Source organism: Calonectris borealis, unplaced genomic scaffold, assembly GCF_964195595.1.
Source record: "Calonectris borealis unplaced genomic scaffold, bCalBor7.hap1.2 HAP1_SCAFFOLD_59, whole genome shotgun sequence".
In the NCBI taxonomy this organism is placed as follows: Eukaryota; Metazoa; Chordata; class Aves; order Procellariiformes; family Procellariidae; genus Calonectris; species Calonectris borealis.
The window spans coordinates 9,823-35,619 of NW_027441465.1; the positions used below are offsets into that span (position 1 = coordinate 9,823).

The 25,797-nt window shown below is 49.1% G+C and overlaps 1 protein-coding gene across 1 annotated transcript; it reads right to left on the reverse strand.

Moving 5' to 3' along the window:
• Positions 1–23,640: 23,640 nt before the first annotated feature.
• Positions 23,641–25,797, reverse strand: LOC142076498 (serine/threonine-protein kinase SBK1-like). Its single transcript, XM_075138779.1, has 3 exons — positions 25,626–25,797; positions 25,202–25,404; positions 23,641–24,327 (listed from the first exon to the last, which is right to left on the reverse strand). Exons 1-3 carry the CDS (start codon positions 25,795–25,797, stop codon positions 23,641–23,643), a joined length of 1,062 nt encoding a protein of 353 aa, XP_074994880.1.

The window sequence follows — 25,797 nt, forward strand, 5'->3', positions numbered from 1 at the left end:
CTTAGTTTTATTTCAATTATTAAACTGTTTTTATCTCAACCCGGGAGCTTTCCTACTTGTGTCCTCCCGATTCTCTCCCCCATCCCACCGGGGGGGGGGTGATCGAGCAGCTGCGTGGCGTTTATTTTTGCTGGCTGGGGTTAAACCACGACAGCTGGAAACTCTTTGAGTCGCATGTGTGTCCACAAGCCTTGCGGCTTGTAGATCTGAAAGATCTACAGAAGTTGTTGGGCACAATCAATTGGGTGCGACCTCTATTAGGAATTACCACCCATGAACTGTCACCCTTGTTCTCGTTGCTGAAAGGGGATCCTGATTTGGCATCCCCCAGATCTCTTTCGGAACAAGCCCAAGAAGCATTTCAACAGGTAATGGATAAAATTAATGATACTTTCGCACATCGAATCCGGCTATCGTTGCTGGTTCGATTGTTCCTTATTTACCACTCTTTTCAACCATTTGCCTTACTGGGACAATGGGATGCTAGGGTACAAACTGAAAAGGATGCCTTATGCATTCTGGAATGGCTGTATTTACCTCACTCATTTAGTAAGACATTGACCACTGCAACTGAAATGATCTCTCGTTTGATATCACAAGGTCGACTACGATGTCAACAATTGACAGGTCGAGATCCAGATGTTATGCATTTGCCTTTCACGCGAGATGAATTTTGGACATTGTTGCAGAGCAGCCTGAGTTTTCAGATTGCAATGGCGGATTATGTTAATTCCATAGAACGCAACTTACCACGCCATCGACTTTTGAATTCCTTACAGTCTCTACCACTACAACCACACATACTATTAAGTTCTGTGCCTATTCCACAGGCGCAAACTGTTTTCATTGATGGATCTGGAAAAACAGGTAAGGCTGTAATGGTGTGGAAGATGCCAGGAGGACGGAAAACGTCTGAACACGAAGTGGAGGAAGCAGATCAGGCCTCCTGGTCTTCGGATGTTACTTCTCTACCTGGATCTACGCAGGTAGTTGAATTAGCAGCTGCTGTTCACGCTTTTGAATTGTTTTCTCAAATACCACTTAATATAGTGGCAGACTCAGCTTATGTCACAGGCATAGTGCAGCGCATAGAGACTGCATTTATTCGAGAAGTAGATAATAAACAACTATTTTCTTTACTAATACAGTTAGCACAGCTGCTGCGTGTTAGACAATTTCCATATTTTATTATGCATATCCAATCTCATACTAATTTACAAGGACCGCTCGTTTCCAGTAATGCTGCTGCGGATGCACTCACTCTGATGGCAGTCCTACCTCGCCGTTTGGAACAAGCAAAATTATCCCATGAATTTTTTCATCAGAATGCTCGCTCCTTACCGAAGCAGTTTTCTCTTACAGCTGAACAGGCCCAGGACATCGTTCGTGCTTGCCCGGATTGTCAGCGGCTCACGCCAATGCCAGTAGTATCTGCTGTGAATCCCAGGGGACTGACTTCCAATGAACTATGGCAGATGGATGTTACTCATGTTTCCTCCTTTGGTCGTTTGCGCTTTGTTCATGTGTCTGTTGATACCTTTTCTGGGTTTTTGGTCACAACGGCTCATACGGGTGAACGTGCTCGTGATGTTATCAAACATCTTCTTCGATGCTTTGCAGTATTGGGGGTCCCCCGTAAACTCAAAACAGATAATGGACCTGCCTATGTCTCTAAACGGTTGTTATTATTCCTACAGGCATGGGGCGTGTATCATGTTACAGGTATTCCGCATTCCCCCACAGGTCAAGCAATTGTGGAACGTGCTCACTCTTCCTTAAAGCTGATTCTTGAAAAACAAAAAAGGGGGAATCTGCTGAGAACTATGCCTCAGGAGATGTTAGATAAAGCCACTTATTTATTAAATTTTTTAAATTTGTCAGGGTCAAAGCAGCAATATCATTCGGCTGCTGACCGGCATTTTCGAACAGGAGAGGTTACTGAAGTGTATCCAAAGGTATTTTATAAACACTTAGAATCTGGTCTATGGAAAGGCCCGGTTCCCTTGCTTACCTGGGGACGGGGATACGCTTGTGTTTCTCTTCCTACAGGCCCATATTGGGTCCCTGCGAAGAATGTCAAGCCAGCGCAAGTGTTGGCAGATGGCCCAGAAAAAGGACCCGAGGAAAAACAACAAGAGGATGCTGCTCCTACGATGGTTTGGTAATGCAATCAGGTCAACATCAGTAATATGGTCTACAGTGCTGTTTTCTGTTCAATCTTGTCCCACGATAATGCTATGGGGAATTGGCACTACCATGATGTTTCAACCTGTGGAAGCTCACGTTTATTGGGCACATGTGGTGGACCCTCCTTTTTTCTGACCTTTGACATGGTGGGACGCGTCGTTACAGATCAGCAATAGTGATACTTTATGGTCAGGTGGCATTTGGGTTCCCCCATCTCTAGATGGGAAAAATGATACATATTATGCTAATGACACAATGTTTTTTCCTCCATCATGTCTTACCATAGATAATGAGTCAGAGTATTGTGTGATCGTTGAAACACAGCAACACTTAGTGGCAGTGTCACATGGAAAGCGGGCGAACCTTACTATGGTCACCATTCTTGGGTTGGCATCGAAAAATACTATTGATAATGATATGTGAATTGGTGACTTTGTTCCTGATTTTCCGCAATGCGTTTTGCACAAACTCTCATCGATCACACAATTTGGCTGGAAGCCGTGCTTGGGAGAACGGCCTCGAGAACGAAATTTAACCGTTGGTCGTATTATAGATTGGGGCCCTTATGGGTCATTTTGGGATCCATCTTTGAATCAATCTGTTTTGCCTTTTCAGAAAGCCAATCATTCATAGTCTGGCACAATGGTGGGTCCGCAGGACCCATCCTGCAGATGGAGTATAATGGTTCATTTTCTCCTCCACAACCGAATGTGTGGCGTTTAGCTTTGCCTTTTTTTACAAGGCAACTATCTCAAGTATGGATTGTCAACAAAACACAAGCTAATGTGAGTATAATACATGAAATTAATGTGACGGTATGTACTACTCATCCTTATCTTTTTGCTGTGACTTCGTGTGTAAACATTACTCGATGTAATCACTCCTTTTGTATTCAGCTTTATTCTCCTTCTTTTAGAAGTTGTGTATCTAAACAGGATTTTCATGAAACTGCTTATATTTTTCCCCTTCGACGTCGGGCAGAACTATGGATACCAGTTAATTTAACCAGACAGTGGGAAGGGGAGGATGGTTTGGGTAGATTTGTTAGAATTCTAGCAGAAGATATAGGTAAGTCTAAGAAAAGAGCAAAACGATTCTTAGGTTGGTTAATTTTTGCAATTATTTCTGCTGTTATTATTTTAGCAAGTGCCACGGCAGCTATCGCTTCCTTGACACAATCTGTAAAAACTGCACATGACGTAAGTGAGGCATTAACCAATGTTACTAAAGAATTCCAAATTCAAGGGAAAGTTGATGAGGAGGTATTATCTCAGCTACAAGCCCTAGAGGCTACTGTGATGTGGTTGGGGGATCGGCAGGAAGCGTTAAAAACGAAGATTAGTCTGCCGTGTGATTGGGAACATGTACACAAATCTTTATGTGTTACTCCCTTACCATGGAATTCCTCACAACATGATTGGACTTTTATTAGGCGACATTTGATGGGAGCATTCAGTTTGTCATTGCAGCGAAATATTCAATCTTTACACGATCAGCTGCAGGATCAGATTCACAGGTTACAGGAATTGACTAGCCAAAGTGTGTTTGACAGGTTACAGCAAGACTTGTCTTGGATAAATCCAAACAATTGGTTTAATGGCCTCAATCTACGCATGTGGGTGTTTGTTGGCATAGGGGCAGGAATGTTTATTTTGTTCCTAGTGTTCCTGCAGGTCCTTCGGTCTGCGATCTGCAACGTGCGCAAAAGAGAAGCTCGCGTCATGGTGACCCTACTTACCAATGGGGTGGTGATAAACAAAAAAGGGGGAGATGTGGAGAAGAATTGTGGAGTTGGGAGTTTCGGCCAAGATAAGACATGAATTCAGCCTGTGCGCTGAGAACTAGCAGACGCGCACATATGCCTGAGATAAGACCTGAACACCTGGCTTAGTTGTCTCCTCTGTAAGGAAGCTGAAAACATCAAGAGAATTATGTAACTGGTTAACCGTGAGAATAAGCGGATCTGAGAGCAGTCGTGTGGATCCTTGCCGAAAGGAAGAGAGAGTGTTTTTTTAGTTAATAAGGGGTACGAATCGGGTGATGATTGGGGGAGACAGCGGGACCTCCCTGTTATGGTAAAGGATATATTCTCCTGTATTGTAACAATAAAGGATTCTGCACATGCTTATGTGAGAGTCCGTGCAATCATACACCACAGGCTACGATACGATCTCGGGAACTTCTGTTAAGCTTTAGCCATTGTGTATGAGTTGGGCGGTTGAGCGTCCCTTGACCGTTCCAGGCAGTCTTGCATGGCTAAGGTGGGGAGCGACACTGATCATACCAGGGACACTAGCTACATGATCAAGGTAGAGAACAAGAACAAGAGATAATTCATCTCTGACAGCCCTGAAGCATTCCCTACCCAGATCATAGCTCAAGTGGAAAGATACCATTGTTGCTGTGAAACAATACCATAATTACTACCCTGGACCACCTCAGATAGTAGCCAAAATGGAAATTTACTAATAACTAAAGCTAATCATCTTGCAAACCTATAAACAGCGGTCCCAAGCGAGACCATTTTGAGCTCTCCTGGACCGCAGCAGGCTGCATCCAGAATCTCCCTCTGAGTGGGACGCCTCTCAGAGTCCACAAACTCTTGAATTTGTGATACTCGGAGGATCACCGAGACTTGGGCTGGAACACTCCCCAGGGCTCAACTCTTCGCCCATTGAGAAATGCCAAAACATTTAACGTGAGTATTTCACGAGGGGAATTTTTAACAGGTGTACCTTTATAAATTTAGCTAGCTTTAGGCTTTTATAAACTCATTTAGCTTTGGTACCATATTCATATGCATATATATTTATGTATTGGTTGATCTAAATCTTTTTGTGCATTTATCTGTACAATTACTAACAAGTATAATCTGTAGTTAAGTTGTTTTAGTATTTGTAGTAACTTGACTAACTCCTTGTTAGGGGATTTAACAATTTGACTATTGATTGTCAAATTGATTAATGCTTAAGTATTGTTGGACTCTAAGCTGCTGCTAAACACCCTTAACCCTTTAGTTATAAACCATTGCCCAGGTCTGAGACTAAGGGTAGATCCAGCCACACCTAGGCTCCTCTCTGAGAAGGAGTTTAGAGAGCAAGGGGGTCTGCTCTGAACCTCATGGCTCAACGGAAGGGTCTTCTTATCCCTTTTGTATTAGACACAAACCGTTGTTCAAGTCTGAGACTAAGATTGGGTCCAGTCGGATCTTCTCTGAACCTCGTGACTCAACGGGAGGGTCCCCGTTACACTTTTATCCTCAATCTCTGTACAAATCACTCCAACACAATTCTGATATGATTTTTCCCTGTGTATACTTAATTCATGTCATGAGTGAACCTTGCCATCTAATTCTGTTAAGTCATGTTTCTATAAATTTCTATTAAAATCACCCTTTGCCTTTAAAGCGGCCTTAAAACTACTCATTCATGACAGGGAGGAACAGGCAGAGAGCACAATGAGGAGGATGAACAGTAGGAAGAGGGAGGACAAGAGAAGGAAAAAATAGCAGGAGGAACAGAAGGAGGAAGAGAACGCACATAATGAACAGAAGAAGGAACAAAAGGAAGAGCAGGAGGAGGAGTTGGAAGAAAATGAGAAGGGAGAGGTGAAAAAAGAGGAGGAGGAGGAGGAGGAGAAGGAAAAGGAAGAGCAGGAGGAGGAAAAGGAGCTGTAAAAGGAGAAAGAACATGAGGAGGAGGAAGAACAGGAGGAAGGAAATGAGGAGGAGGGCGAGGAAAGAAAAGGAAGAGAAACAGGAGGAGGAACAGGAGGAGGAGGAATAGAAGAGGAGGAGCAGGCATTTGAGGAAGCAGAAGATAAACAGAAAAAGGAGGAGGAGAATGAACAGCAGGAAGAGGAAGAAGATGAACAGGACGAATGGGAGGAAAAGGATGAGGAGATTAAGGAGGAACCAGAGGGAAAGGTGGAGGAAGAACAGAAGGCATAAAGAGGAACAGGAGGGGCAGGCAGAACATGAAGAAGAGCAGGAGGCTTAGGAGGAAGAAGGAGAAAATAGTATGAGGAGGAGGAGGAGAAGAAAGAGGGGGAGGAGGAGGAAGAACAGGAAGAAAAAGAGAAGGTTGAGAAAAAAGATGAGGAGGATGAGTAGGAAAATGAGGAAAAGCAACAGGATGAGGAAGAACAGAAGGAGCAGGAAGATGAACAGGAGGAGCAGGAGGATGAACAGGAAGAACAGGAAGTGGAGGAAGAATAATAGGAGGATGAGGAGGAAAAACAACAGGGAGAAGAATCAGAGGAGGAAGAGCAGAAGGAAGAAAAAGAGGAGGTAGAAGTGGTAGAAGAGGAGGAAGAAGAGGAGAAAGAAGGCAATGGAGAATGAAGAGGAACAGGAAGAGGAGGAAGAAGAGCAGCAGGAGGAGGAAGAAGAGCAGGAGAAGGAGGACACAGAGAAGGAATAGGAGTAAGAGAAGGAGTAAGAACAGGAGGAGGAAAAAGAAGAAGAGGAACATGAGGAGGAGGAACAGGAGGGGGAAGAGGAGGAGAAGGAAAAAGAGGAACAGGAGGACAAGAAGAACAGGAAGAGGAGGAGTCAGAGGAAAAGGAGGAGGAGGAGAAAGAAGAAGAAGAGGAGAAGAAGAAGGAAAAAGGAGATCAGAGGAGGAAGAGGTGGTGGAGAGGGAGGAATAAAAAGACAAGAAGGAGGGTGAGGTGGAGGAGGAGGAGGAACAGAAGAACAGGAGGAACAGGATAGTGCACTAAGATTCTATATTGGTCACTTTGATTTTTGTCTTGGTAACTTTGATTTTACCTTGGTAGTTTTGATTCGTTGTTACATCCTTTCTGCAGTAATAGAGTGAACCTTGCCATTCAACTGTGTTAAGCCGCATTCTACAACATCGTATTTCAATAAAACCACTTTTGCTAATACCTTTAGTGGTAGTTCTTTAAGTGGTCTAAATGACCCATTCGTGATAAACTGGTGTAGTCAGCAGGATCCTAAATCAGGATCCATGACAGTAGGTCTCTGGGAATTCTCCCAGGCACCTCCAAGTGCGTGTTGGCCTCATGTGGAGATGGATGAATTCCCAGGTAGCAGCCCCAGACCCCTCCAAGGTAGCTAACCAAGGCATTTTGTTGATGTTAGAGGCAGGTCCATGCCCAGTAGCTCCTCTGGAGCTCTTCCAGGCAGCTTTGGAGTGTTTTGCCCTTTCCTGGAGACAGCTGAAGTCCTGGGTAGAAGCCGCACATGACTCCTTGGCAGTTACCTGAAGAGTTTTGTTCATATTGGAGGCAGGTCCATGCCTGGTAACACCCCAGGACTCTTCCCAGGCATCTCCAGCAGATCCTCACGGCAGGGCTATGATCTCCACAGATAGTTTGTGTTGAAGCACACAGACTATGACCCCTCAGCAGGGAGGAGAAGGAGGAGGAGAACAAGTCCTCCAAGTCGTGACCAAGCCCCCACGGATGATACAGCTCCAGGGCCCTCCAGCATCGGCTTCTAGCAAGCTTCTGCACCCAGTGCAAACCCTGCTGAGGGAGAGAGAGCACAGCAGATCCCCACAGCAAGGCTATGATCTCTGTGGACGGTTCATGGAGCGCACGGACTACAACCCCTCAGCAGGGAGGAGGAGGTGCCACAATGGGGAATGGCCCCTGTGAGTAACGGCTTCATCAGCAGGCTTGGGTTTTGTGAATTCCCAAAGGCAACTCATGTGGCTGGTGCTCCATCCCTGAATGTTGATGTGCTGACAACCTAAAGTGAATTCTGGGGCATTTCTTGGCAGCAGCCAGACCATCACATGCCCAAGGTTCTCACGGTGTGTCTGAAAAAGTTTAAAGATTTCACCGGCAGGAAGATCAGGAAGGTGTGTACGCAATTGGAGTGCAACTTTCTCTTCCTGGAGCAGCAGGTTTCCCAAAGCAGTGTGCTCTTTTGCAAGTTGGTCATGTTGGGTTTTTCTTATTCCCTTGTGGGGAGAGGAGAGCTCCCGTGGGAAGACAAGCATGTACTCTGCTCCAACAGAGCTACTTTGGCTGAGAACAGTTTCCTGCCACCCAAACCATTACATGTTGAAGGCTATTTCATGAAGTACTTCAGGATCGTTTCTGAGCCCTCTTGATCTCTCCATGGGTTCGGGTGGAGTATCCTGAGTACTTGGATCTTGCAGCCCAGAAAGCCAATTGTATCCTGGGCTGCATAAAAAGAAGGGTGGCCAGCAGGTTGAGGGAGGTGATTCTGCCCCTCTGCTCCACTCTGGTGAGACCCCACCTGCAGTACTCCAGCTCTGGAGCCCTCAGCACAGGAAAGACATGGACCTGTTGGAGCGGGTCCAGAGGAGGGCCATGAAAATGATCAGAGGGATGGAACGCCTCTCCTGTGAGGAAAGGCTGAGAAAATTGGGATTGTTCAGCCTGGAGAAGAGAAGGCTCCATGGAGACCTTCTTGCAGCCCTTCAATACTTAAAGGGGGCTTATAAGAAAGATGGGGACAGACCTTTTAGTAGGGCCTGTTGCGATATGACAAAGGGTAATGGTTTTCAAATAAAAGAGCGTAGAAATTTTTTACAATGAGGGTGGTGAAACACTGGCACAGGTTGCCCAGAGAGGTGGTAGATGTCCCTTCCCTGGAAACATTCAGGGTCAGGTTGGATGGGGCTTTGAGCAACCTGAACTAGTGGAGGATGTCCCTGCTCACAGCAGGGGGGGTTGGACTAGATGACCTTTAATGGTCCCTTCCAACCCAAACTATTCCATGATTCTATGATTCTATGATCTTCGGCCATACACATCTCAGACAGATGGAGAACCACTTCTCTACTCCTTATATGCTGTACTGGTACATGGCGGTGACAACTGTCATGCAGGACACTATTTCTGCTACACAAAGGTAAAGAGCAGCTTCCTTCCTAACAGCAGAAAAATGTGTGCTGGGGAAGACAAACTTTTATGGCAGTGCTACTGTCAGCCAAAGTTTTGGGGGAGAAGGCCTCCTTAGGGGCTGGAATGGATTTGTTTTGGTGTACTCTTGGTTCTGCAGTTTTCTGCCTGTGTTTTTGTTGAGAAACCATGAGATTCATCTCCAGTTATCGTTGCCTTTCTTTGCCGGCCAGCAATGGACTGTGGTATGAGATGAACAATACATCTATGGATGGTCATGGCATTGACATAGTTCTCAGGCAGCAAGCCTATTTACTGTTTTATGTCAGGTAATAACAAGTATTAAACTGTGTTCAGAATAAGTTTCCTTTTCCTGGTTTTGCTGTTTTTTCTTCTCATCCTGAGTGTTTCTCTTTCTGTCATAGGAGACAATTACTACCTGCATCATTCAGTGCTGCCAGATCTGAACTACCCCACATCAGTCCTCACCTTTCCTTGCTGGGCATTAGGCTGCTGCCCTGGTGTAAACTGCTACTTGTCTGCTATCTGGAGCTGGCTAATGTAGAGAAGAGGAGAAACGGAGGTCGTAGCGGGGATAGAGGTGAGCTCTTGCAATACCAGCAATGCTGCTTGAGGCATGTGCAAAACTTGCTGCTCTGATCAGTCCAGGGGCTAAATGAGCCACCCCGATCAGGGTAGGGAGAAAACTAGTCATCCCGAGTGGGCCAGGGGTAAGACCGACTGACCCAAGCCAGGCAGGGGCAAAACAGCTGCCCCCAGTGGTGTAGGGCCAAAATATTCTGCACCAAGTGGGGCAGGAGCAAAACTAGATGCCCGGAGTGGTACGAGGGCAGAGCAAGCTGCCTGAGCAGGGCAGGGGCAAAACTGGATGCCCTGAGTGGGGCAGGGGCAAAAGCAGCCCCCCTGCCACAAGCAGGGAAGGAGCAAAACTCTCATTCCTCACCCCAGTGCGCAGTGAGAAAAAGCTGTATTGGGGTAAAAAGGCTCCCTTTAGAGGTCGTGGTCCTTGATGGGGGCAGCGGGAGAGGCCCCTCGGTGGGATAGGGTGTTTCTGAACATGGGTCGTTTCCCAGGGAGAAGGACTATGCGTGGCTTGAGCCATGCTGGACGCCAGGAGCACACCGTGATTTGCACACCATCGAGGGGCTGCGCAGGGAGCCTCAAGGAAGACCCTTCTCAGGTGCCCTCATGTTTGTAGAAATTTGTTCCCAAGTAAACATGTGGGTTTCAGTAAGATCACTGGCATGAACAGGGTGTTGCTTGAGATAATGGGGAGCAGAACCGGGCTCAGGGACAAGGATCTTCGGTGAATAGCTCTGCCTATGTGACCTCCAGCAAAACACAGCCAAACTGGGGGTCACGATCTAAAATTGCAGCTTTTAGTGTGAATGCTGAGCAGGGGAACTACACTGTCTGAAAGAATTACCAACCTGCTCAAAGTCAGTCTGTGGGATTTTTACATCAGGTGTTCACTTTTAAGGACGGAAACATGTGCGGGCTCCCAGCCTGGTTGTCTGAGCTTTAGAAGTCTGTTTGTTCAGGGTTGGAAGGCCCTTCTTAGGTCAGGAAAATAATGGGTTGGGGATAAAATGTCTAAGAGTGTTGTAAGAGTCCTCTGACTAATGTGTGACCTCCTGGGAGAGCGTCTGTCCCAAGAGCTTGCAGTCCTCGTCTCTCCCAAGAGCTTTCAGTCCTCTTCCAGTTTCAGATACAGGAGGGAAAGACACTGCAGATTAAGACTATTGAAACGTTAATTAGACTAACTTAATTAGTCTCGGGTTGCCAATGCTGAGCTCTTCGGTGCAAGTGTGCAGCATGCAACCCAGAGCACGTTTCACCCCAGATGCAGCAGTGGACCTTCTCCATCTGAGGCCCTATTCCCTTGCTGGCTTTAAAAATGGCTAGTGGGTGGTAGATACCATCCTGTGGGTATGAGTTATCACCTTTCAGGCATATTTCTCCCCTTCCAGGACATACAGCCCCGTCTTGCCTCTGGACTTCCATCACAGGCACGCAGTGCTGTGGCTGGTTTGTATTACAGATTTGTTCGTAGCACGGTCTGCATTTCCAGCCTTTGCATTTGCGATGCTCCTCCACTTGTACTTCTCGCAGGAAATCGTGGCCATGCAATCAGCTTTAACAGTCAGGGCTCTGGGCTGCTGCAAACAGCCTGCAGCTGGGATGTCTGATCCGTATCCCCAAATTAACGTCTCAGTTACAAGTAGAGCCTGCAGTATGACAGCTATGGCCATGATTATACAAAGTCTGACAAAGCTCGCAAAGGTTTCTGCAGACAAAACTGCAGAAAAGGGGTCCCTGATGAGAGAGAAAAATCACTGGGGAGTGTCAGACTGCCCAATAAATATCTGCAAACACACCTGAGGCCTTTCCCCGACCCCCGCAACGTCCTTCCCTCTGCAGCCAGCAGCGCCAAGGAAGGAGGGTCCGGACACCACTTGTGCAAAAGCAGCAGGTTTTGAAGTCTGACTCTGAGTCAGACACCCCCTTCATCCACAGAAGAGCTGTTGGGAATAAGATCTAAGAGTGAGATCTAAGTCCAGGACCGAAAAGCATTATGTGGCTCAAGATTAAAGGAATAATCAGCTACTTGGCCCTCCCCTGTTAAGGCAGAGAGTCTGCTGTTCCTCCCAAGGAAAGTATTAGTCAAGAGGCTTTGTCCTGGGGTTCAGTACTCGTTTGTCCCACAGTCTCAGGCCCTGCCACACATAGACCAGGTTGATTAAGTGCCACTCAGAATAGACTGAGGTGATTTGCTGTGCAGTCACAGAAGGACATTTAACAGCTGGCAGATAGCTGGTATCAGACCTTCACAGATTTTTATTTAGAGAAAGGAGAAGTCCAAGAATCAAGGCACCTGTATGGAATTAAGAGAAACTGGTCAACAGAGGACAACTTCCATTCCAGTCCTCCAAATCTTTTGTCTGGTCCTTAAAATCTCAAATAAAGATTCTAACGCAAATTCTAACCAGCACCAGAATTAACAGTGATTTGTCATAACTTGGTATTAAGCAAGGAGAGTCTTGGCTGTTCCCAGCAAAGTCAGTAATTCTGCTGTCATGCAGAGAAGTGAGCACCAGCCAAGCTACTGTCAGAAACCTCCATAGAAATGACCCAGGGAGACTGTTTTTTACCTTTCTAGTGGTTGCCATGGTCTTCAAAAGGCAAAGTTTCCAAACTAATTCTGTCTCTCACAATCAAATCCTGTAAAACATTTTTAGAGTGTGTTATTACTCATCAGTATGTAAAAATGGCACCGCCTTACTCAAAAAATCTGTTCCTTGTGTGTATTCAGATCCATGCGTGCAGCCCTGGTTAACTAACATAGTTTTGTCGCTTTTTTTTCCCCCTTAGCTCTGTAGACGCAGCACAGCTCACAGTTCATTTTCTCACTTCTTAACTGAGGTTAGCAGTTGGACAGGTCAGGCGGTTTGACTAGATGATCGTTGTAGGTCCCTTCCAACTGAACTATCCTATAAATGAAAACCTATAAACGAAAAGTGCAGAAGTTCCAGGTTTTGGACACAAGGGGTCCGCAGAGGATCACAAAAGCCGATGAAGTTCAGCAGCAGCTCCAGTAACCCATGAACTGAAACAGGGCCACGACATTTCTACCTGTCTTTTTAATCCTTTAGTGTTGCGCACTGCGCAAAGACTTCAGTATTGGCAACCGGAACAACACACTCTTCTCTGTGGAGTCTAATTAAGACTGTTTCAACAGTCTTAATTGCAATACAACCACTTCATTGCAACAACTGACTGCTCCTGGCTACCTCAGCCAGCCACGCGGGTGTACCCAGAGCTGTGCAGGCATCACTGTGCGCCTGGGGAACAGCCAAACCCAACCGCACAACCTCCCTGGCTGGGAAAGGAATGGGTTGGGGGTGTTGGGGGTGACAGCGCTGGTTCCCATCTTCTGCCAAAACTCTGCTCTGAGCTTCTGACTTAACAGGTACCTCCTGGTCAGACACATCAAGGTGTCTCGGAGCACGCTCTGGGGGATGGCTGCTGCCTTTCAGGACAGTACTGAGTCTTAAACATCGTTACTTTCCATGAGGTCCTCCAATGTCTGCTAGCAGATTTACCACTACGCATCGCAAAAGATGAAAACAAGGGGAGAACCTCAGCTAAAGGAAATGCAATGGGAAAGAGTCAGCCTGTCTCTATGCAAAATGGGGAAAACAAGGGAGCACCCTCAGACACCACTGAGCCTAAAAGATGATGGAAAAATGTGTTTGCATAAATGTCTCTCTCTGAGCTACTTAAATGGGCTGCTAACTCTGGTTTTACAGCAGTTGGCTGGGTTTCCCCTCACTAACTTCTCATGATAGTCCTGTGGGATCTGTATCAGGTTATGGGGGTGATGCTGGGTGATTTAAGTAATGACTTGAGAGCCAGACAGTGTTAGGGATGTGATCCCGGGGAGACACCCAAATCTATCAGCACCCACAGTTCTCCTGCATGGCCTCATGCTGTTTTGGCTAAAGAGCTAGAAACATTAAAATCACCAGAGGAGGTCACTGCTGTGCAGCTGATGGATGATGTCTTCATAGGTGCTGCAGAACCTGTGACACAGGCTGTGGCCAAGGTTATCACACACCTACAGCCTGTTGGGATAGAGGTACTGGAGGAAAAGAAAGGGGGACTGATTCAGGATGGAAGCTTTTGGGGCATCAGAACGAAAGGTGGGAGAAAAATGGCCCCTCCTGTGGTGCCACATGAAATCCAGCAGTTACCCATCCCCAAGTATTAAAAAAGGAGTTATGTACTGTGCTAGGGACTTTAGGGTTTTGGAGGCACATATTCCAAGATTTAATATCATAACCCAACCATCCTATAACTTATTAGAGAGAAATACAAGCTGTGCCACAACATGAAGACGCCCTGGAGCTTTTAAAGTACAGCAACCACTGGGACCCTGCGTGGCTCCTCTTGCTACATACACACAAAGTGGAATTCTCGTTACATACGCTCGCAAAATACACAGTAAGTGGCAGATGCTCTTGGAAATGGCACACGGACCATGCACACTGATCCAAATGCTGAATGGGCTGGTGCCAGACCATGGCTAGGAAACTGGGCAAAACGCAATAGGCAGACAGGGTACGGCAAGGGATGGAGAAGGGAATATTGGGAGCAAATGTATGATATTGCTACTTCAGTCTTATTCCTATAAGACGTGTAGCAGCGTGCCAGAAAAGTACCACTCAGGTGGCAATATGGCCAACAACTTAGCAGGATAAGTGTGGGAGGACTTTCTTCTGCCTTGGGTGCTGAGTGGTTGGGTAGATGGTTGCAGGAACGGTTGGGACACGCTGGCTTGTATGACTAGTGAGAGTAAGCAGCAAGCAGCAAGCAGACCATCTCATGAGTACCTGTGGGATTTGCAGTGAAATGAAAGCATATCTTGTCAAAAGTCAACCACAAGAAGGGAAAGAAAAGCTCATTGGAATACTTGGCCAGTAGACTGCATCAGACCCCAAGGTCTTGTGAAATTTATTGTGACTGCAGCTGAAGTAGTGAGCGGTTTGGATCATGTTTACCCTCCATGCACCACAACTGCATGGGCGACTGTAGCAGGATTAAACCGCTACACACCTAAAGCCACCAGAGATAGTCAGACGGTGGGTCACTTTTATAAAAATAAAATAACACAGGAATGGTGTCTCAAGCCTGGAGTCACATGGACTTTCCACTTACCCAATTGACCTCAGAGTAATGGTAACAGCAGAGAGATGTGAGAGTGGCTTAGGCAAAAACTCAAATGGCATAATGGTGTCATCTGCCAACTTGCTGAGGGTGCACTCTGCCCCATCACCCAGACCATTAGTTAAGGAAGATGTTAAAGACCTAGTATTGACCCCTGGGCAACACCACTAGTTACTGGCCTCCAACTCGACTTGGTGCCACTGAGCAGCACCCTCTGAGCCTGGCTGTTTTGTTTGTCTAAGAAGATGTTATGGGAGACATCCTCATAGACAAACACAGCGTTTTGCCTGTCAAGATCAAGATAAACAGCATCCATTGCTCTCCCTTCACACACCGACCTAGTCATTTTGTTGTAGAAGGCTGTTCAGTTGGTTAAGCATGATTTCCTCTTAATAAAGTCATGCTGACTACCCCCAGACCCCCTCTTGTCCTTAACATGTTTGGAAACAACTTCCAGGGGTATTTGCTCCCTCATCATCCCGGGAATCGAGGTGGGGCTTGTTGGCCTGTTGTTTCCTCCTTCTTGCCCTTCCTGAAGATAGGAGTGACTCTTTCTCCAAGCCCTCAGGGGTCACCGTGACCTTTCAAAGATAATTAATTGACAGTGCCTTACAATGACATCATGTCAGCACTCACGGGTGCACCCATGGACTTGGTTATGTCCAGTTTGTTTAAGTGCTCCCTAACCTGGTCCTCCCTCCACCAAGGGTAAGTCTTCCTTGCTCCAAGCTTTCCCTCTGGTCCCTGGGTCCTTGGATTTCTGAAGGCTGGTCTTGTCAGTAAAGCCCAAGGCAATGAAAGCATCCAATACCTCATTCTTGTACCTTTTCCCCTGTCACCAGGTCCTTTGCCCCATCCAGCAGCAGGTCTGTATTTCCAGCAGGTCTTCCTTTTGCTGTAGGTATACCTGATCTTGCCACTAAGAAACCTCCTTCAAGGGCAGTGTGTGTCCCTGACCCCCACCTTCAAGCTCCTCTCTCCCCAAGTCTCCCATCACCTGTGACCCCACATGCCTGCTCTCCATGGGTCTGAATCCCCTGTGCCCATATTTTCTCCTCCCTTTATCCCTTTTCCCCATGCCTTTGTCTCCTTGATGCATCCAGTGGCTTTGAGAAGAGCCATCCCCCAGATGCCCCAGCACTGCTGGAGCCTTGCTCCTCACCATCACTAGGGAGGATGCCCGGGTTCTTCCCAAATGTAGAGCAGGATCCTGCAACAGGACCAGGGTGACCACAGGTTTGCTGCATGTTGACCTGCTCAAGCCGTGGTGCCCCCGTGGCACTACTGGACAGCCTTCCCACAAGTTTTTCTTCCCCTTTATTCCCGTTTCCCCTCTTTTTTCCATTTTTATCCTTTACCACCCTCATTACCCCTCCCCCCCAACGACCACCACAATAAACAGTCCATCCCAGTTAACTTCTGATCCTGACTGTAGCGACTTTATGCCCTTATTTATTTTCTGGGATGCAGAGCAAGCTGTGCATTAATTCTCCTGCCCAAGCTGCTCTTGCAGATCCCTGGGTCACGTGCTGCAGCATGAGCACTATAACCCTGAGCACCGCTGAGCCCAGGGACTTTGAGGTGGTCAAGCATGACTTCACCCCTATTCTACATCCTCATCGTTCCCATCCTTGCTGCAGCTCGGTCGGGTGGTCTCCATCTCTCATCAGCATCTGCTGAGCTGTGCTGCCCAGGAGCATCTGCACCCAGCAAAGGGCCACCCATGGGTTTCTTCTTGCACCCAAACTTCCTCACTTTCAGGCCTTCAGTGGACATTAGAGGACGTTGGCAGTGTCCCTTGCATGTCTGCAAGAGGTAGCATTAGAAACAAAAAAAAAGCCCTAAGAACTGTAGGCATGGGGATGACACCAAAAAAAATCTAATGATGGTGAAAGCAAATGCTGCAGGACAAGGTTTAAAAGCCCCAGAGATCCAGCAGGAGAGCAGATCTCTTAACTTGGCCCATCTTCAGACCTTTATCTCCAGGTTCTGTGCCTTTTTCTTTTTTGCAGTTTTTTTTGCAAGCATGGAAGAGGAAAACCCTTCATGGCACCGTCTACGGCAGCTCCAAAAGGAACGGTGGGCAGGTCTGCTCCCTCACGGTGTAAGCTCTCTGAGGCTTCACTGTGATTGCCTTGGAGACATGTGTTGTTGGAGATCTGGTATCACCGTATTTCACCCGGCCCTTGGCTCACAAATAGTCACTTTCTCGGGAGCAGATTCCCGGATATCTATGCCAGCTTTCATACCCAATTTTGCGACCATGGTGCATTCAACTTGAACACGTTATAACCATGATGCTCATGAGGAGTTGAGAAAGAGGACTCAGACTTCCCAGCTGTAAAAGAGGAATGAGGCTTCAGCACAGCTTGGCAACCTTTGTACAGTTGTCCTCTACGAGACTTTTCTCAACAAATTACAACACAGTCCAAGAGATACGCCAACCCCCAGTCTCCCACAACCCAAGCCAGAGTTTGTTATTCACAGTGCTGATGGACTTCCTTAAATTTTTACTCCCTTCTGCTATAACCAAGCTCATAAAATGGAAGAGTTATACTCTAGGGAGTGGAGTAGCGGAGCAAAACGCACCTCAGCACCGTCCACTGCAGAGGGTGGTGCTGAGAGCTCCTGGGATCCTGTTCAAAAATGAGTCCCTTGAGACTTGCACAGAAGGTGCAGCCTGCTATCCCAGGTATCTCATTGCAACCTGGGCTCCAAGCACCCACCAGCAATGAAAAAAAGGGAAAGGTACAGAAATCAGCAGTTTCATGACCTTTCCGGTTACTTCAGTCCATACTTGTGGCTTCTTCTCTTCTTTCACATGTTCTCAGAGCCCAGAGCTTGAAAAAAACAGGAAGAGGACAGTAGTTTGAAGAAAGGGTAGAATATCCCCTTTGTGGTTTACATTAACACTGGGGTCATTAAAATATTCAATGTGAAAGCCCACAGCTTCCAAAAGGAGACACAACTACTGAACTTGGGCTGAGCAGATCCTGGCTTGATCAGAGAAGGGCTGCAGAAACAAGTGCAGTCACTGTAGGAAGAGGTGGACACAGCGAGAGGGGATCAGCGGAAAACTCCTTTACTTGGCTTGACAAATCCTTCGTATGTGGATGCTGCAGCCAGGCACATCTGATGTGACTCCAAGGAAATGGTCTCAACGCTCACAAATGGCCTTTCTATAGCTCCGAGGATGGGCTGCTTTTCAGCAAACCTCCCACCGAGTGCACTCACCTCAGCTCAAATGAATCTGCCAGGGCTTGGAACATTGTCAGGCTTTTTGCAAGGACAAGAGCCAACAGCCAAGTCAGGAGATGGCTTCTTTTGGAAGAAGAAGTCAACAGAGACAAGCACGATGGAAGGCACATCATGAGCCTGGGTTTCTGGTGGCTGGCAGCAAAAGGGGGTCTGGCCTCAGCAAGGTCTCCGTCTCTCTAAGTAGCACTGGGAAAATCATAAACTTACAGTAATAAGAGCATCTGCCAGCTTTCCAGACTCATCCAGAGATTCCAGAATGTTTTTTGTAAAAAGGTGGTCACTTCTTTCCCTCACACTTCATCAATGCCAATGCACTTGAAAATAAAGTTGGCGTCATGTCTGCTCTCTGTGGCGTTAGAGAAAAAAGAGCAGGGATGCCTTCATGCAACTCCGCACTAGCTTCTGCAGAGCAGAATATTTGAGTAGGAAATGGAGCAATTTGTGCAACACCTAGAAAATAACAAAGTTATTCACACAACAGCTGTAACTTGCAGAATGGTTGAGCACACTCAAATGTGATCTGTTGCTGAAGAGCTGTCTTGTCTAAGCAGCCGGTACAGCTCCTGCAAGGGCCATCCTCAAATCGCTCTGCTAAGGGGTGTGCCAAGGGCACGGCCCTGGTTCCTTCAGCGCAGAGATGGGAAGGGAGGATCTCAGCCATGCAGGATGAATGCAGTGAATGTTTTGTTAAACCGAGGTTGTTCTCTTGCATCTGCATGCAAGGGGATACAAGGTTTTTAATTGCTTTTCTCACCAGGATCTTTCACTGCTGCATGTTTGAGCCTGTGAACCTGCGCAACAATCCTGGACAGGCTAAAAGCATGTCTGTAAGCAACCAAAACCTAATTTTTTCCAGTCTATAATTTTCCTTTGAAGGACAGAAAGCCCTCAGTCCACTTATTTTGACAGAGGAGAAAAGAAGGGGCATTAATTAGCTTTCTTTTTCCAGTAGAAAACCTGAATGAGGGTTTCTCAGACCATGAGCATGGTCCTTTGATGGCTGCTCCTGGTGTGCAGCAGGGCACGACAGAGCACCTCACCAGGCTCAAAGAAACATGTTGTCTGGTCATTTTCTCTTCTTATACTCTCTAAGAAAACATGTGGTGAAGCAAAAGAGAGGGTGCGTCAGTCCCATCCCTCCAGTAGAAATCATTGAATGAGTGTGCAATAATTGGGATAAACCACTGGGAGTGTTCCTGGCTGTTTGTCTTCTCCACTCTGGGGGTGAGGAGCCCAGAAACCCCAGCAAGTGCTGAACACCTTTGCTGACTAGAGCTGGACTATTTCTCTAAATTTATGGAGAAACTTATCCCTTGCACATCTGTATATTGCTATGGAATGTGGAGACATTTTTTCTGGTTTAAAAATAAAAATAAAAGGATAACTGCACTCCAGTTGTTGTGGAGGGGTCCCTGCAATGTTTGGCCCCACGTTGGGCATGGAGCTGCAATGGGGGATTTAGGGGGCTGCCCCCACCCTCCTCCCACACCCCAGGGAAATTTTCTCTTGCCCCCAAGACCTGCACCAGCTTTATATCATGGAGAGCGGAGCCGAGCAAAGCACATGCACTGGATGGGGTTGTTGCGAGGAGGGACAGAGGTCCAAGCTGTGCACCCACAAAAGATCCTGGAGTGCGCACAGCCCTTCCCAAGGAAAGATGGCCAGGAGAAGCAGGAATCAGCCTGGTCTGAACCAGAAGAAAGCTCATCAAGTGCCAGTTATGAGTTGAGGACTTGCATAGAGGTGGAAAGAAGATGACTGTACATGGTGGAGAGTGCAGCTGTAAGTTGAACACACTGGCCTTTGCAATTTGCAGCTTTACTAAACAAAATTACTGCAAAGGATTGTGGTGCTTAGCAGTGAAGAAGGTCCTTTTCTGAGCACTCCTTGGGACATTGTTTCTTGGAGGAGTCTTTCTTGGAGGGAAACAGAGTGAAAGGACACTGCCTTCAGCCAACAACCCTCGAGTGATTAAAAATAATATTAAAATAAATATTGTGATGAATATTTTAATAAATATTTAAAATTTTTAAAAACCATTCCTGATGGTCATTGAGGATATGCAGGTTCTTTGCTTTAAATTCAAGGTGGGCTGACAGCTGAGTTGAAAGGAGTTTTTCAAAATCTGAAAACCTCTAGCACGACTGTCAAAGCAGAGCTGGTTTCAACGCAACAAGCAGTCATTTCCCGTAATGTGATCCTAAAGTCCTGAACTGCCAGATCCTTAGCATAATTTTAGGATTTTGCAGTAACCTGCTATGATTCTCAGTAAAAATCTCCAGCTTATAGGAAGCATTAAGCTATTTTTTCTCCACCACTGACATCATCATTTGAGGAGGGAGGCAGCTGAGGAGAAATACCAATTAATCAAAAATAATCAAGAGAAATTATATTAAATCACTGGCCCTGACAGTAACCTATATTTTATATCACTGAATAAATTCTGGGGCTTAAAAGCATGGCTCTGCAACCCTAGATCTGCCCACAATGGCAAACCTTGCAAGTAATTTCCATTTCTCAGAAAAGCAGAGTTTAAAAAAAAAAAAAACAAACAGAAAAAAAAACACAAAAAACACCCAAAAGAAGCACAAAACCAGCTTTGACTGTTTGTCACTGGGTTTTGAGCAGTCCCCAAGAGGGGTCCCTGGTGGTGATGTCAACAGATCTGGGATTTCTGCAACATCTCTGAGTGCAAACCCCTCGTTTTTGGTAGGTTTTAAGGAATGCAAAGATGAGGGTTTTTTAACCTCCCAAAACCTGGAAACCAGTGGTCTGTCCTAAGCATTTCCCACTGCATCTGGTCTTCCAGCTGTAAAGTGCCACACCAGCTTCAGACCAAGGCAGGTGATGCAAGGTTGACCTACACAAGACTTGTAGGTCAATACAAGCCATGGATGGGCCCCTGAGACCCTCCCAGAGCCCACTGGGAGCTCTGTTGACTACACCAGCAGTTGAGATGCTTTGTTCTCGTGTTGCTCCGTGCCTGCCCCAGCAATGCCAAGAGCCTGATAGCTGCAGCTCTCCACCAGTGTCACTGTCTCCCAGTGTGGCCTTCCTGTCTTTCCCATTAAAGTCCATCCCAAAAGTGAAATTAGGAGCAATCCTGTTCTTCAGCAGAGCCCACAAGTTAAGCCTCCAATGTGCTCTAATGTCTTCTACCCAAATTAGCTCCTGTCTGGGAAGGAGGAGGGTAGAAGTGATGTGGTGATGCTTCAGCTTGGTTTGGGGGCCACCCCTCAACAGCGCTCTTGGGGTTTGCCTTTGGTGCATCTGTTGGATACACCCAGATGCAATACCTTTGATCGGGTACGTGCCCATACACATTATTTCTGGAGATCTCAGTAACCGTTCTGCCAGCCACTGGCCTGGGGTTTTTGCAGCACGTCCCTCCACAGCCCCCTTAACTATGATGCTGGGGGCTGGAGATGGGAGGGTTTGCCTGTTAAGGAGAAGCCAAATCTTGCAGATCTGGGGACCCCGAGGGATTTCTCCTTCCCAGTATTCTAGAGATAAGATTGGTGGACTCAGACCACGACGTTTCTCCCAACCTGGCCCCATAGATGCAGCCGATGTTTTTTCCGTTGCAGGTCCAGCAGCACTGCTTCATAGCTGGTAACAGGGGGCTGTTGCAAGGTTGCACTGCTCCATAAAGTCCCTGAGATCCTCCTTTAAGTCATCCAGGGGGCTTGGCTGTCCCTCGCATGATGTCCCCTTTGCCGTTCAGCCAGAAGCATCTCTGGACCACCCTGTCTGGCTTTACTAGCCCAGCTCTCCCCAGCTACTGGGAAGCTTGAGTGAGGGCTATACCCATATATTTGTCTGGACAGCAAATTGACCCATGCTGCAAACGTGTTCATGAGCTGCTTATCGCAGGCGTTACCAAATCCATTTTCCATGGAGCATTATTTCCCTTGGAGGAAGCTCCATGGCATGCATGCCGGTGCTGTGCTGGGGAGGTTTTTCTCTCCTGGAAAATTGTGTGGCTCAGGAGAAATTCAGAAACAGACTGCAGGACCCTAGCTGTGAGACGATTCCTCCAGGATGGGGGAGTTTTCCACTCCCAGCTACAGGGAGCACCACCATCCAGTCCTGCATCACCACCCCTGGGTTGAGCATCCCCAGGCTGCAATTCAGGGGCCCAGCTATGAAGGAAAAGCCTCTGCATTGCTGAAGGCAGGCATTCGGCGTGCCTCCCAGCTGCCCGTGTGGTCCCTCCTCTCTGGAGATTTCCCACCATCATGGAGGGGTGGGGGGGTTGGACCCCCTTTGCTCAGAGCCTGCCTGCCCCGAGGAGGAGAAAAAGCAAGATTTAGGGCTCAAGCAGCGGCTTCATGGGAAAACACAGTTTAAAAAAAAGGCAAAAGAACAGAGAATTTTTTATTAACCTTCAGCATCTCAGCTAATTCTCCCCCTCCCCTTCCACTTTGCACCAGGGTTGGTTGTGCAGGAGATGGATCCTCTGCCGATGGCAGAGCACGGTTTCCCCCAGCCTGTTGGGGATCCCCGGGAAGGGGTGGGCACAGGTTCCCCAGGCAGAAGCTCCAGGAACCCTGTGTCCCAAAACAGAGGTGCAGACTGCTCAAAGGGGTGCAGGACAGCTCCCAGGCAGGCAGGCAGAGCCCTGCCCGCGCGCGGTGTGGCACCAAGGTTGGGTGCCAAAGCTTGCGGGACACCACTGCTCTCCTCCCGGCTGCCAGCAGCCCCAGTGAGAAAGCCAGCGGGGACCAGATGGCTGGTTGAGCCTGGGCAGGTGTTTGTCCAGCCTCCAAACCATGAGCTCACCCCACAAACTCCCCTCCGGAGCCTGTCCAGTCCCTCCCTTGCTGGAGATGGAGAATATTTGCAGCCGCTGAAGCCAATTTTCGTGTGTCCCCTCCTGCACACCCAGAGCCATCCCAATTTGCTCTCTCACTGTGTCTCTTTACCCTTTTGCACTATCAGCCGACCCACAACCAGCCAATCACCCTGAGCATTGCTCAGACAGAGCCAGATCCCAGGTTTGTCCGGTTTTATCTCAAGTCCTAGAGATCCACCTGGCAGCTCCTCCCAGCCCGATCACACCCCAGTTCAACTGCATGCTTTGAGGTCTTACATTTCTTTCCCCCACTCCTTAACCCCCAGGAGGCTGTTTAGCATCTTCCCTAATCAACAGCAGCCGTGACAACCTCCTCATCCCTAAGGTGCAGGAAGGAGGTCAAGGTCAGACGCGTTTCTGGGTTCCTCTGCTGAGAAGTTTCACCATCTGTCTCTGCCAAGATCTTGCATCAACCTTAACAGCTTTAATTTTTAATTAATTGCTCTCCTCCTGTTTCTGTCTGTCATCCCGGGCTGCTTCTGCCCTGGGTTTCCCTTGTGCATCTCAGAGCTGTGCAACGACTGCTCGAATGGACTGTTGTCACCGCCGCCAAGTGACATTGCTTTGCAAGGTGCCAGACATCCAGCTGCAGGGCTGGGGTCTCCAGGTGCTGCCCGAGGCATTGCTTCTCCCTTCCCACACTTGCAGCCCATTTCTAGCCCCACAAGCCTTGGGCATCGGACAGGGAGCCCAGGCCCCTGGGGAGTGCCCACCGCGATACCAGCCCCTGGACTGAGGGGAGGTGCTGGCTACCGGCACGAGGCCAGTGCATTAGCGGGGGGCATGGGAACCCCGTCTCCCCCACCAGCAGCATCGCATCCCCCAGTGCTCCCCAGGCTCTCCCCTGTGCCACTGATAAGGGGGGACTGGGAGCTCCTTGGTGCCGGGTCTCCAGTGCTGGGGGCCATCACCCAGGGCAGGGACAGGTATTTCTGCACCTCGATGGCCGGGCTCCGGCGGTCAGGGTCCAGCGTCAGCAAGCGCCGGAACATCTCCAGCGCCCCAGGGCCGAAGCCTTGCCAGGACGCAGGCACCCCCCGCCCCGCCCCGCCGCCCTGCCAGGCGCTGAAGTCCTCGAACTGGGGGTCGGAGCTGGTGGCCACGGCCCAGGGGAAGCAGCCAGTGCAGAGGCAGAAGAGCAGGACGGCGAAGGCCCAGACGTCCAGGCTGGAGTCCAGCTCCAGCGTGTCGGAGCCCTGGAGCAGGCAGAGCTCTGGCGGGGCGTAGGGCAGGGTGCCAGACATGGCACCCACCGCTGAGCCCTGCACACGGGTGAGCCCGAAGTCGCCCAGCTTCACCCGCCGGCACTCATGGTCAAAGAGCAGCACGTTGTCCAGCTTGACGTCCCGGTGCACCAGGGCACGGCTGTGCATGAAGTCCAGCGCCTCGGCCAGTTGGGACGCACAGCGCTTCACCAGCTCCTCTGCCAGACCCTCCTGCAGGGAGGGTGGTACCATAACCCGCTGCACAGCCCCCTCCCCAAAAGGGCTGCTGCAGCACCCAGACCCCTGCCCAGCACTGCCAACCTGTGCTTTGCCCCACAGCAGCCTGTAGCCACATGCCTGCACTGCAAAGGGTCTCCCCATGCACAGCACGAGAATGCACCTCACTGCAAAGGGTCTCCTCCCATGCACGGCGTCACTGCACCCACTGCAAAGGGTCTCCTCACGTGCCCAGTGTCACTGCACCCACTGCAAAGGGTCTCCTCACATGCCCAGTGTCACTGCACCCACTGCAAAAGATCTCCTGTGCACGGCATCACTGCACCCACTGCAAAGGGTCTCCCGTGCATGGCGTCACTGCACCCACTGCAAAGGATCTCCCATGCACGGCGTCACTGCACCCACTGCAAAGGATCTCCTCCCATGCACAGTGTCACTGCACCCACTGCAAAGGGTCTCCCGTGCATGGCGTCACTGCACCCACTGCAAAGGATCTCCCGTGCACGGCGTCACTGCACCCACTGCAAAGGATCTCCTCCCATGCACAGTGTCACTGCACCCACTGCAAAGGGTCTCCCCACAAAAAGCATGCACTCCACTGCAAAGGGTGCCCCACACACAGTGTCACTGCACCCACTGCAAAGGGTCTCTCTCCATGCACAGCGTGGGCACGCACTGCAAAGGGTCTGCCTGCATGGTGTGAGTGGGTGGTCCCCACGCACACAGTGACACTGCACCCGCTGCAAAGGGTCTCCCCACACGCAGCACCACTGCACCCACTGCAGAGCTGTCCTGGCACCTTCTCCTCCATCCTCCCACCCTGCCTGTCCCCCGCCCCCGTCCTGCAGAGCCCCGGGGCAGCACGAACCCCTGGGTTGAGGAGGTCGCAGAGGTCCCCGGCGGGAGCGAGCTCCTGCCCAAAGGCAAAGTGCGTGGCACTCTCGAAGGCGATGGGCAGGGCGCGCAGGCAGGCGGCATGGCTGGAGAGGCACAGGGCGATGCAATACTCGCGCAGGAACGCCCGCCGCTCCGTCTGCTCCTTCAGCATCAGCTTGAGGACCACTGGTGAGCCTGGGAAACGGGGGGGTAGCCGAAAGGGGGTCAGCACCAGCTGGGACACGAGGTGGGCAGAGACAGGGTCTGGCATGAGGTGGTTTGGGCAGAGCTGGGGTTTAGCTCGGGTGGGTCGGGTGCAGCAGTGGGGCTGTACACATCTGTGCACATCTGGGAAGCAGGTTCCCCCGGCCAGCAGCATGGTCGCCCTCCCTGTCCCCCCCGCCAGCGCCCCTCACCACCATCCCGGGGCTCCGTCAGCACCACGCGGCCATAGGTCCCACTGCCCAGCTCCTCCAGCACAGCGTAGTGCTCCTCCAGCTCCTGCTGCGGCACCTCCCGGCCCGTCTGCGCCATCAGCCGCTCCAGGAACTCCTCGTTGTCCTCCCCGTCCTCATCTGACTCCTCCAT

Bases quoted from the DNA above. Each gene is read 5' to 3' on its own strand.
- LOC142076498 (XM_075138779.1), bottom strand. From the start codon at position 25,797: ATGGAGGAGTCAGATGAGGACGGGGAGGACAACGAGGAGTTCCTGGAG. The intron at 25,405-25,625 runs GTGAGGGGCGCT...CCCGTTTCCCAG, and splicing joins GACGGAGCCCCGGGATGGTG to GCTCACCAGTGGTCCTCAAG. The intron at 24,328-25,201 runs GTTCGTGCTGCC...CCCTCCCTGCAG, and splicing joins GCGACCTCCTCAACCCAGGG to GAGGGTCTGGCAGAGGAGCT.